The sequence below is a fragment of the Mus musculus genome, chromosome 1, assembly GCF_000001635.26.
Source record: "Mus musculus strain C57BL/6J chromosome 1, GRCm38.p6 C57BL/6J".
Taxonomy (NCBI): Eukaryota; Metazoa; Chordata; class Mammalia; order Rodentia; family Muridae; genus Mus; species Mus musculus.
This window is the reverse complement of record NC_000067.6, coordinates 38,984,788-38,997,494: the sequence shown is the minus strand read 5'-3', so window position 1 is coordinate 38,997,494 and position 12,707 is coordinate 38,984,788. Positions and strand designations below refer to the sequence as shown.

At 46.7% G+C, this 12,707-nt stretch overlaps 1 protein-coding gene across 1 annotated transcript; it reads right to left on the bottom strand.

Annotated features, from left to right (window-relative positions):
- Window positions 1–258: 258 nt before the first annotated feature.
- Pdcl3 (phosducin-like 3) lies at window positions 259–9,681 on the bottom strand. The gene is made up of 6 exons (NM_026850.4): window positions 9,646–9,681; window positions 6,120–6,249; window positions 2,490–2,580; window positions 2,107–2,250; window positions 1,552–1,760; window positions 259–1,354 (listed from the first exon to the last, which is right to left on the bottom strand). The coding sequence occupies exons 1-6, from the start codon at window positions 9,649–9,651 to the stop codon at window positions 1,212–1,214; spliced, it is 723 nt and encodes a 240-aa protein (NP_081126.2). The 5' UTR covers window positions 9,652–9,681; the 3' UTR covers window positions 259–1,211.
- Between the last annotated feature and the right edge of the window lie 3,026 nt (window positions 9,682–12,707).

The following is a 12,707-nucleotide window of genomic DNA, read 5'->3' as shown; positions in this document are numbered from 1 at the left end:
GTCAGTCTCTGCAGCTGTGAGCCACTGCAGAGATTCTAAGGCAGCAGCACTCCTATACACCATGTAGGGTCATCACAAGCAACAAAACCTCAAGACTGTTCCAACCTTGCTGTTAAAACTTCACAAGCGCCTCTGAAGGAAACCACTCCAAAGGCCGATGTTCTAGCAGGGTCTTGGCCCTCACGTAACAGAAAACAAGGCATTTTCACACACTGTCGGTTTTGGGAGTACAGAAAAATAAATCTTACAATAAAATCTGAGTAAACCCTGTATTCTTAGACTCTTATCTCTAAGATTCCAATCAGCTATACAGGGTATAGCATTCAACAAAAATATTATAGATATTTTTCGGCTTTCATTGTCACTTTACAGGATATCCTGAAATATTTTTACAAATCGACTGGGATAGAGCTTATATATGTATCTGCTTAAACCTTATTCCCCCAAACCAACTCTAACAGGACCTTACAGCCAAGAAGAGCTGCTTGGTTTGGAGACAGGGTCTTGGTAACGCAGCCCTGGCTAGCTGGTAACTATGCAAACCAGACTGGCCTTGATCTCACATGACCTGCCTGCCCCTGTCTCCCAGTGCTGAGATTAAAGGCATGTGCCACTACAAAGAATAGCTGGTGTCTTAACAGCCATAGAGAACATTAGTTTACCTGGAAGACTGGGCTGAAAGCAAACAGACATGGCAGTGAGCTGAAATCTGTCAGCTAATTTGATAAATCAGTATCTGTCTCAAAATTATCAGCCATTTCTTTTAGCTGATACTCCTTTTGCTAGCTTTACAAAAGGAAAACGAACGATCTAACTAGAAAGCTGAGTTCTCATTTTTTGCACTGTTATTTTTTATAGAGATTTTAACTTAAATTTATTCGCATTATATTTTTTAAGTCCACATTCCTTTCTATAGAGTTACATGTCAAAAAATACTGAACAGTTTCATGGTTTCCTGAAATACACATAGGAAAACATAGATATGTGACATAACAAGCTTGCTTAAATTTCTCTTAAAGAAACATGATTAATTAAAGAGTTCCAACAAATTTCTTAAAAAAGTTCAGCAATGATTATATCCGAAATGTATAAAATTTAAATAATTATAAAAAGGTTAAAAACCAAAATGATACATTTTGCTTTTCCCTCCTTATAAAAAACCCAGACAATGCGTCATATCAAGAAGGTTCAAAGGTTCCATCACTGCCATCTTAGTCGTCCTCAGAATCACTGTCCCTCCTCATGGGGACAGGGCCCCGGACTGAGGACAGCAGCAGGTCCTGGATGGGCTTCTTGGGGTTCTCCTCCAGGGCTGTCTTGATCGCTCCTGACTCAGACAGTTTCCACTCCAACTCTGGAGACAGAGAAAAAGCAAATCAGCTAAGGCGCCAGCACCCCTCAGAGGGTCCCCCCTGAAGCTCACTGCTCCAGGTGACTGCGCAGGGATGAAGCAAAACCGCGATGCGACTCGTGTCCCGGAAGCTGACATCCCTGTGAGGGGAGTTCCCGGCCCACCTCTCACAATACCCTCAGGCCCTCCAGAGCCCTCACCGTCTATGGTCAGGTTCATGCCACCGAACACCAGAGGACCAATGAACTGTGCCTTGATATCCCCTTCCCGGTAGACGAACACCGTGGGGAGATTCCTGTCGGGGTAGTTGGGTATGCAGGTCGTTGAAATGGCTTTGATAAATTTCACATCGGGAAACTTCCTGGCGAGTCCACTCAAGTGATGGTTTATCAAGGAACAGAGGGGAATCCTGGAACACGGGAAGAGAAAAGAGTGGCTGTGAGGTGAGCAGACGGGCAGAGCCCCATCAGTGGTCCTTCTACTAACACTTGGCAGAATTCTTTTTTAAGTCAAAGAAATCTAAGTCCTTGTTCTATGCTTTTAGCAGATAGATATTACTCACAAACATTATTTTAAAAGTCTTAAGATGAAAAGTGAGCATTAAGGTTTGGGCTAATCAGCTACAAAAACACAGAACACAAGTGCAGATAAAAACACGACATAAACCGAAGCCTTTTGTGTAGGTTAAGCCTCACAGACCGAGAACAAATTCAAAGCAGCATTTACAGACCGCGTGGAGATCAGCGTCAGCTCACCCTTGTTTGTACAGGTGTAAGATCACCCACAGGCCCTCGCCGGCTTTCGTAACTTCTTGAACATAGTCCTTTCCTGAGATCTCTAAAACTTCTCCAAATTTGTTCTTCAGCTGAGTTGCTTTCCACTCAGCCAACCTCTGTTGCCTGCACGATAGGAAGAAAGCGTTTAAATACAGAAGCACGCTTGTCTGCATGGGCCAGCACCGGCATCTTCCAGAACAAAATCCCTGAAGATCCGGCTTACTGATTTGCCTCATGGCAAAGGTGTAAGAGCAGTTGGCTGAAATCTTTACTATCACTGTTAAATTGAAGTCCTTCCCCGATGTTAGCCCAGCGGCACCCAAGCCAGCACACAGCCCGGGCTGTTGGCAGTCGGCACTGACCGGTACATCTCGATAGCTCGTTCATCCTCCTCACTGAACTCATCCTCGTTCTCCTCCAGCTCTTCCAGAGTCATGTCCTCGTATGTTTTCACTGGATTCAGTTTCATTGACCACAGCATAAAAAAGGAGAGATGAACAAGCACATTTAGCGTCTTCCCTACATATGTGCACCAACTCCCAAAGGACCCTGCCCTCCACGCTACTGTTTAAAAGGACGGACCGGCCATCGTCCTCACTGACACATCACCCTGTAAGGATATAAATGACAAGTTTCCCAGGCCCACGAAACGAGTCACATTTGCCTGAGCTGCCTGCTCTGGTCTTCAGGGACACAATCTCGGGCTGGGTGTCTGAGCACGTCTTGTGACACTACATTATATTGGTAAACTGCCCTGTGCCATCTGAGCTTGCAGAGAGGCTGGCTCTACAAGTGGGGTCATTTCTCACCGTATTTCAGACCTAAGCATGTTTCTCTTTCACTGTCCTTCACGGCCCCTTGCAGGGATCAGGCTGGTGACCCTAAGTCCATGTCCGTGAGAACAGCCAGGTGAGCTGTTCATTCCTCACGGGTGTTACTACTGTTTATCCAGTGGTTCTCAGCCGTCCTAAAGCTGTGACCCTTTAATGTTGTTCTTCATGTGGTGACCTCCAACACTAAGATTATTCTGTTGCTACTGTCATAAATTTTTGCTACTGTATGTAATTTTGCTACTGTCATGAATCATGACGTAAATATCTGATATTCGATCTCGTGCTGAGAACCGATGATGTATCCTATGAACCAAAGTCCTGCAGCAGAAAAGAGAACCCAGGTCAGCCATGCAAAGAAAGCTCAACTGGGAACCCCAGCTGACTGCCTCAGCTTCTTCAGCCGGTTTCCGACAGATGCTGTGAGTGCCTGATTTGATGATGTCATCTCTATCTCTGACATTTGTCTCTTTACTTGAAAGCCTTATCTGAGCAGCCACTCTGACCCACCCGGGAAGCTCTCTTCTTCAGCTGATTTCTGCTGGATGCTCTGAGCACACAGTTTGTTAAGGGTTTGCTACTTGCATATATCTGCTATTGGTTTGCTGTATACTTAATACTCACTCAAAACCAGAAACATGGCTATCATGGGCCATTCTCGGACCACACACCATCGCAGGTGGGGAAAGACAGCAGGCCCTCCATAAGCAAGCATCTCCTTCCTACAGGTGACCATCACCTCATTCCTAGTCTGTTTTTCCTTTCTAAGATTTAGTTATTGCCAGGAGTGGTGCCCACACCTTTAATCCCATTGCTGCAGAGGCAGGCACAGCTGGAATTCTAAATTTGAGGCTAGCCAGATGGTCTCCATAGTGAGTTCTAGGCTTCCCAATGCTATACAGTGACATCCAGTCTCCAAACAAACAAGAAGTTTTATTTGTATTCATATATGTCTTGCCTACGTGCATATACATATGTGTACCACATGCACACCTGAAGTCCTCAGAAGCCAAGAGAGGGTGCTGGAGTTCCTGGAACTAGAGTTACAGATGATTATGAGCCACCATATGAGAGCTAGGAACCAAAACCAAGTCTGTTGCAAGAGCAGCCAGGGCTCTTAATCGTCATCACTGCGCCAGCCCCAAATGTCCCCAGTAGTGTTGTCTTGTATATGGCAGGCAGCACAATCTTTCCATGTAGCCAACTGCACAGAAATCTGCATCTTATTTTTACTGTGATAAATATTCTTTCTTCTTGGTATCAAGTCAGGCAATATCCTCTTAACTGGGTAATGAAAAGCATCTCTCGCAAGCCACCATTGCCTACTCTGAGGACTGTCCTCTATCTGTCCTGTGCCTTCAACACTTAGTTGATCCTGATCTAAGGAGTGAGTTCCAGGATAGCCAGAGATACATAGAGAGACCCTGGCTTCAACCCCCCACAAGAAAAAAAAAAAAAAAATAGGACCCAGTTCTTTGTCTCCTTTTCTTCTTTATCTGTCGAATCCCACAATACCAGGAATATGCTGACAACTCCCAACATGTATGCCTCCAGCCGTGACTCTTCTAACTCAATAAAGACAAACCCAATTCCCTGCCTACATCGCTAAGCTGGGCTGGAGAGAAGGCTCAGTGGTCACAGAACTCGCTCCTCTTCCAAAGGAGCCAAGTTCAATTCCTAGCATCATGTCAGGCTGCTCACAGCTGCTTGTAACTCTAGAGGGTCCAATGCACTCTTCTGAACTCCACAGACATTCCACTCGCAGACACAAACCCACAGAGACATATACACACATAATATAAAAATCTCCACATTACTCTGTCCTAAACAGTTGTCGAGCTGCCTGTAAGCCTCTGTACCCTGCCATGGCACCTCTGCCCCTCACACAGCCCAAGCCAGGCAGTCTTCTTGTCTTTTCTCTCTCACATGACACATGGATCATCGCCAATTCTGTTGGCCCTCTTTCAAAACATGCTCTGAGCACCTGTTGTGAGCTCTACCACAGCACCGGTCCAAGTCAATGGTGTGGCTTGCCTGAATTACTGCACACATTTTAGACTGGTCTTTCTGCTGCTTGATTTCACACTACCACTACCAATGTCCATGCTCAATAAGGTGGTGCTGCTAAAATCCAGGACAGGTCATTCTGTTTCAGCCTCCAGTAACTTCCCATCATGGCAATAAAGCTAGGCTCTTCACCATAAGACTCAGGATCCAAGTGGGCTGGTCCTTAGAGGCCCTGTGAACTCTCTACCGCTTTCCCTGACATCAAGACACCAAGTCCTTATGAACTCTCTAAGGTCCCAAGCCACCTCTCTCCTGCTGAAGTAGTTATCTCACCTCCTTCAGGTCTACTCAGATCTCACTTTCTTACTGAGCCCCCTCTGCCCAACTGCCAGCATCTCTCCCACCCTCCAACCTTCCTAACCTGCCCGGCCTTACTGCTCATCTGTTGCTCTGAAACATAAAGACACAGACTTCTGTCAGCCCTGTGTTCCACTAAGTCCCCATTACCCAGAACAACACCCAACACACAAAAATCACTCAATTAAATTAAGCTGGATACATCTTAAAACATCTTACTCTAAACAAGCACTCTCATATGAACAGGGCAAAGGTCTCTCTCATCAGCATCTCTCCGCCGGGAAGTCCCTGAAGGCATCCATCTACCAGTCAGACGCTTGGCCTCACACATTCTGACTCAGCTGGGATCAAGCACATCTAGGCCAAAACTGGGGGGATCTGAGGCAGGTGGAGAGACCTTAAGAAAACCTCCCTTGGACACGATGCTTCTCACACATCTCATGCTTCCCCAAATCAAATAAACTATTCTATGTCAATATTCTGAACCAGTCTACAGGGATTAATAAAGTACTACCTAAGAAAGTGCCACAAACACTAAAAATGTTCATTTCTAGGGTACCGTGCGAAAGTAAAGCTCAGAACAGAGTCATGTGCTCCTGTGACACAGACAGGGACTATGGGCTGCAGGTGGCTCATTTGCCACTCTGCGAGTCACCCGTCTAGGCACCACACACAGCCTTGATGCCGGTGCCCCAGCTCTGCCTCCCGGCTCTTGTCCAAAGGAAGTCTGTCTACTACAGCGGTTGGTGGTTTGCTTCCAATAGACACAGGACAAAGGAAAAGATGGAGCAAGCTCACCCACTGACTGCTGGAGGAGCTGCTCCTCCTTCTCCGCCTCCTCCTCCTCCAGCTCCTTCAGGCTCTCCTTCGGGGGAAGGATGCCCTTTTTACGTAGGATGTCATTCCACTCGGTGTCTGCATTGGGGTCCTGGAAGGGGAAAGACGAGGATGTGGTGAGGGCAGAGCCAGGAGAGAAGGCATAAAGTGACAAACGGGAAAGGTGGTGGAGAGCAGGGAGTTTGAGCTACTGTGCAGCTGGACGAAGAGGGCAGGAGGAAGAGGGAGGCTGGCCCCCGTTGTAGTCTCCCTGAGGAGCCAGTGTTGGAGGAAAAATCAGGAAATAACAGGAAGATTGGCATCAATACTGAAAGTAAAGCTTTGACCTGACTTTTGTCTAGTATGCTCATTCCTTAAACAAATTTAATTTAAAACTGTAATAAACTTCTATGACATTGCCCAAAGTGAATCTGACCATAAGGCCATGGACTGTGGGGCTGTGGTACGTCTTAGTCTACTAGTTCCCAGGCCCAGGAAGCTGATGACCAGAGACGGCCCTGGCTTTTCTGAGGTCTCATGGTGACATGATTCCGTGCATGGATTTTTAGGTAGCTACTTCTGTTGGTTTGTTTTATTGTCAACCTGACATGAACTAGAGTGATGTGAGGAGAGGGAGCCTCAAGGGAGAAAATAGCTAATCAGGCTGGCCTGTATATGAGCCTGTGGGGCATCATCTTGACTGACAGATGTGGAAGGGCCCAGTCCACCTCAAGCAGTGCCACCCTGGCAAGGGAGCCCTGAAATATATGAAAAGGCAAACAAAGCAGGCCAGAAGGGACAAGCCAGTAAGCAACAATCCTCCAAAGATCTCTGGTCCTCATACCTGCTCGCAGGCTCCTGGTTGAGAGCCTGCCCTGCCTTCTCAAGGAGTTCTCACAGGCAAGAGGCAAGAGGAAGAGGGAGGCTATAAATGGGCACCGGCGATCAACATTATGAACTAACCAGTACCCCGGAGCTCTTGACTCTAGCTGCATATGTATCAAAAGATGGCCTAGTCGGCCATCACTCGAAAGAGAGGCCCATTGGACACGCAAACTTTATATGCCCAGTACAGGGGAACGCCAGGTCCATAAAAGGGGAGTGGGTGGGTAGGGGAGAGGGGGTGGGTGGCTATGGGGGACTTTTGGTATAGCATTGCAAATGTAAATGAGCGAAATACCTAATAAAAAATGGAAAAAAAAATATATAAAAAAAAAAAAATGGGCACCGGCACAAGCTGCACACTGTTATGGAGACAAGCTGTGTCGTGTGCACTGAGCAACAGGCTGTTGGTCCACGGGGTTATATGGACCGAGTTTACAGAGGTGGATGCTCCAGAGAGGGCATTTAATTATATGAGGGTGGAATGGAGTCAGCAAGAGTGAAAGAGAAAAAGAAAACAGCAAGCTTTAACTTTAATTAAGTGTGATTAACAAGTTTACTTAGGAAATATTATGTTACACAGGAATAAGAAAACAAAATTAGAAACTGCCTCTGAATTGAGACAACAGAGCTAAAACTGAACTACAGATAGTGGGTAGTCTTATGAGAACTCGCCCCGAGCTACAATCATCTGAAGAACAAGATTCTCTTTTTTTAAGACTTATTTATTTATTTTATGTATGTAAGCACACTGTACTTGTCTTCAGACACACCAGAAGAGGGCATCAGATCCCATTACAGATGGTTGTGAGCCACCATGTGGTTGCTGGGAATTGAACACAGGACCTCTGGAAGAGCAGACAGTGCTCTTAACCGCTTAACCATCTCTCCAGTCCTAGGGCATTTTTCTTAATTGGTGATAGATGAGAGAGTTTGTCATTGTCAGAGTGACCACCGCTGGGCTGGTGGCCCTGGGGTCTATAAGAAAAACAGGCTGAGCAAGCCACAAGGAGCAAGCCAGTGAGCAGCACCCTTCCAGGGCTACTGCATCAGCTCCTGCCTCCAGGTTCCAGGTCTGCTGAGTTCCTGGCCTGACTTCCTTCAGTGATGGACTGTGATATAGAAGTGTGAGCCCAATTAACCCTTTCTTCCCTGGATGCTTTTGACGGGTGGCGGTAGTGACCCTAAGACCCTGGCTCCTGCTGCTGTCGACTGCTTATCCCTTCCTTTTTCTCAAAGGGGTGAACATCCACCAGTTCCCCTTCCTTGAGAAGTGACCGCCAACGATACAGCAAACACTGTCTTAACCAGAAACCTGCGCATTTCAGCTTCAGAAAAAACAAACAAACAAACAAAACCCCAAAACACCAGGAGACGACTGGCTAACCCTACATAAACCATGAAAGGTGTCTGCTTGAAGCTGGGCCTCTCTAAACAACAGGTCAGAGCTACGCAACGATACAGCAAACACTGTCTTAACCAGAAACCTGCGCATTTCAGCTTCAGAAAAAACAAACAAACAAACAAAACCCCAAAACACCAGGAGACGACTGGCTAACCCTACATAAACCATGAAAGGTGTCTGCTTGAAGCTGGGCCTCTCTAAACAACAGGTCAGAGCTACGCACTAATTAAAGAAGGTTTATCTGAGTCCTGAGAACTCTTCCCCAACGAGAGGAACCTGGAGACCAAAGGAAGTTACATTCCAGGCAGAGGGACCTGAAAATGCAAAAACGCTGTGACATGCTGACTGACCATCTGTCTGTCCTGAGAGCCTGCAGTAGACTTGGGGAAGAGGAAGACTGTGGCTAGACCCACAGACTTCCCTAAGCTTTAGAGTCTAAAGGATAAATCTGAGAATAGCAGACGCCTGGCCTGCTCCAGAGTCACTCCTGACGGCTAATGTTTAGTAAGCACAAAATACTAGGTATATCCCTTTACTTGAGCCTGTTCTTGCCTCCCAGGTGTAGGTGTGGCCGGCTTGCTGAATGTGTAGATGACCACCCCCTCCAGTCCCCAAGGTCTGTCTCTTAAGCCGGAGCCCACAACTACACGGTCCATCTACCCTCCATCCAGACTCTTCAGAATCCTTAAACACAGCCACATAGAAGGTTGGCGACAAAGTGGCTGACGCATACTTTTGCTCTTCTAAGGCTATTCCGATGCGGTTCTCTAACACACTTTCTTTGGGCTTTTGTCTAATTCCAGCTCAAAAAAGGAAAAAAAATTGCTAAGGAGTTCCACCTTTCTTCATATTAGAAATTAACAATAGTCGTGAGGCCTAGAGTTCAGATCTGGAAACCAGAAAGCACTCCCAACGGACCATCTAGAGTCAGCTCTAGATGGCAGGAGGGTCGGGGCCTTCATCAGGCCTGGAGGAGAACGAGCCCAAAGTCCGGTGCCTACCAAAGGACAGAGATTTGCGGGGCAGGACGCACCGGAGCAGGAGTGCCCAGCCCAGGAGGCCGGAGGGACCGCACCCGCCCTCTCGCAGTGCGCCTGCGCCGGGCCTCCCCGCAGTCCGCCGAGTTCTGTAACTAATCCATGTAGACCCGGCTCCGGGTCTGGCGCGAGCCCACCAAGCCAAACGACCGCAGACTTGGGGTCCCGAGCTCGCCACACTCACCTGCATCTTGCCTTCAGTCACTCAAACCAGCCCTCTGCCCCAGCCCCTCCGCTCCTCTCCGCGCACGCGCGGCACCGCCCCCTCCGGTCTTCTCCCCGCCCCCAGGCACGAAAAGGGCGGAGCCAAGGAGGAAGTGAAGACTGGAGTCTGCGCCTGGTCCTCAGGAACCCGGGCGAAGGCTGAGAGCGTTGGAATGACAGGCCGTGCCTCCGGTGGGTGGGACTATAGGGTGACGTCATTCGGGCCATGTCCAGGCGCTACCTTGTTAGGGAAAGTGGCTGGTTGTTTGGGGCTGACCCGAGGTAAGCATAGGTTCTGCGACTTCCCGGGCCGCCAATCGGAGCCTGTCGGAAGCAGAATTGCCTGACAGTGACCCGATGCTAGGATTAAAAGTGACCCGGGTCACCTGGAGGTCACACACCTTCTCTGTTGAATGGGATGAATTGCTTATTGGGTTTGTTTACTGAGCTCACTGGGTTTGTTTAGAGCATAGTCTAACCTCTGCGGTTACAGCATCAGATTTGAGAAACCGGTGGAGTGGGGAACGCCTGGGCTCCACGCCCCTTCACCCTCACAAAAGGAAAAGGCCACAGTGAGAATCATTTTCTCTGGTTAATACCAGACTCGTGTGACCCTGAGCAAAAGCACAGGCTCCAGGGCGATCCACAGCATTCGGAGCTGGAACTGAGAGCACGGGAGTTAAAAGGCCTTCCACAGCCCTGGACTACCTTGCTGCCTCTGCTCAAGCACACACCGTGGGTACACTTTGGAATTACCAAGGAGCTTTCAAAACTGCAGGTGTCTAGGTGTGGTAGTTCACATCTATAATTCCAATACTCAGGAGACCCAGCCAGGGCTAGAGAGTGAACCTCTGTCTATAAAAACAAACAAAAACTACAGTTACACTAAGGTGTTATTTCCAGACAACTTAAATCCCTGCAGCTGAGGACTCGGAACTGATAATTTCTGGGGAATAATCACTAATATAGAAAAAAAATTACACTATTCCCTGAAAAAAACAAGGAGCATGGATTTAATTTAACCCAACACATTCCAACCAGATTACAGACAGACCTTTTAAAGTGTTAATTAATTTGCCTAGTGTTGTGAATGAATTTTCCCAGTTTTCACTTCCAAAATCAGTTTGTGAGATAGTTTAACTTGAGGGACTTTGATCACAGGCTTCTCTCCACCGCACAGCAGTAAAGCAGGTGTGGTTTGCCCTTTCCTTGCTCCAGGTGGATCCACTGAAAGATGTATCCTGGTGTATTGGAAATAATGTTCCCAGTTGCTTTTTACAGCAGGTGTGCTTCAGAACAATCCCCTGTTAACTCATTGTCTTGACTTTTGGTTTTATTACATTGACTACAACATGGATAAAGTCTTTAACTGAATACACACGAGAAACAAACTGTTCAGCTGAGCCTTTAATTGGAGATTACATCATGAGTTCTGAGACAAGCCTCGGCCACAGCATGACACTGTGTATAAATCTTAGTTGACTGGGGAAGGTATGTAGACCTTCTATGAAGGACGTAGGAAACACTGGATAGTCATTTGGAGGCAGATAAAACTGAATTCCTACTTTACGGCATACACTACAATTTAAAGAAGAAAACTCATTAAAGGAAAACATGGGCTAACTTAACTTTTTTAAAGACGGGGTTTTGCTATGTAAGCCAGGCTGACTTTGAACTATTCTCCTGTGAAAAGAGCTATTGGGTTTGCTTCTATAAATTTGTCAGGAATTTGGCATTGAGCCAGGACATGGAAGCAGGCTCAAGATCTTGACCATCTTGATAAGTTCCTGAATACCTCGGGACTTTTTATTGCCTTGTTTGTTCCTTGACCTAGAACTGACCTTATACTTTGTATGTACCTAGAATGATATAGAAGTGGACTGGAGAAAAACAAACCCTCTTCAGACTCAGCACTGGCTGGAATCATGTTATAATGCTGTCTAATTGCCTTTTTCTTTTCAATCCCCCCTCCCTCCCTCCCTTGAGACCCTGTTGACTGAGCTGCCTTGGTCACTCGTACTGTAGTTAGTGGCCATAGTAGGTAACACTACAAACTATGCTGCTGTACTTGGGTTAATTTTGTAACTTAGAAATGGGGGGAGGTAGGGCAGGGAACTTTTCAGACTATTACTTAAAACCAAAAATAAATCAAAAGAGAAAAATGAAAAGATTTAATCACCCTTTTGTTTAGGAATAATGTATATAAGCCCAGTGCTTTGGGTATAAAATAAAAAGTTAAGTAAAAATATAGTTACATGTGGTTGCATCTTTAATTTTACAAATGGAAACAGAGACATATACACACACACACAAACAGAAAGCAACATTGTTAACTATAGGGAGAAGTGAGATCTGGGGGCAGGGATAGGAGTAAGAAACCTATAGCAAATTTTTATTTAAGAACTGTGGCGGTTAAAATGAGAAGTAGCCCCGTAGTTTTCAGCATTTGGTTCCTAGTTGGTGGCATTGTTTGGGAAGATTTAGGAGGCGTGGCCATTGTGGAGGAAATATGTCTCTGGGTCAATACTGAGAGCTTAAAGTCTTGTGCTACTTCCATTTTTGCCTTCTTTCTGTTTCCTGCTCACAGCTGCAATGTGAGCTGTTAGCTTTCTGCTTTGGTGCCCATCTCTTGTTGCCATGTGTCAGGGTTTCTATTCCTGCAGAAACATCATGACCAGGAAGCAAGTTGGAGAGGAAAGGGTTTATTCAGCTTAAACTTCTATACTGTTGTTCATCACCAAAGGAAGTCAGGACTGGAACTCAAGCAGGTCAGGAAGCAGGAGCTGATGCAGAGGCTATGGAGGGATGTTACTTACTGGGTTGTTTCCCTTGGCTTGCTCAGCTTGCTTTCTTATGGAACTCAGGACTATCAGCCTAGGGATGGCACTGCCCACAATGGGCTGGACCCTCCTCTCTTGATCACTAATTGAGAAAATACCTTACAGCTGGATCTCATGGGGGCATTTCCTCAAGGGGGGGGGGGACTCCAAACCTCAAGCTGTGATAACTCCAGCTTGTATCAAGTGGACACCCAAAACCAGT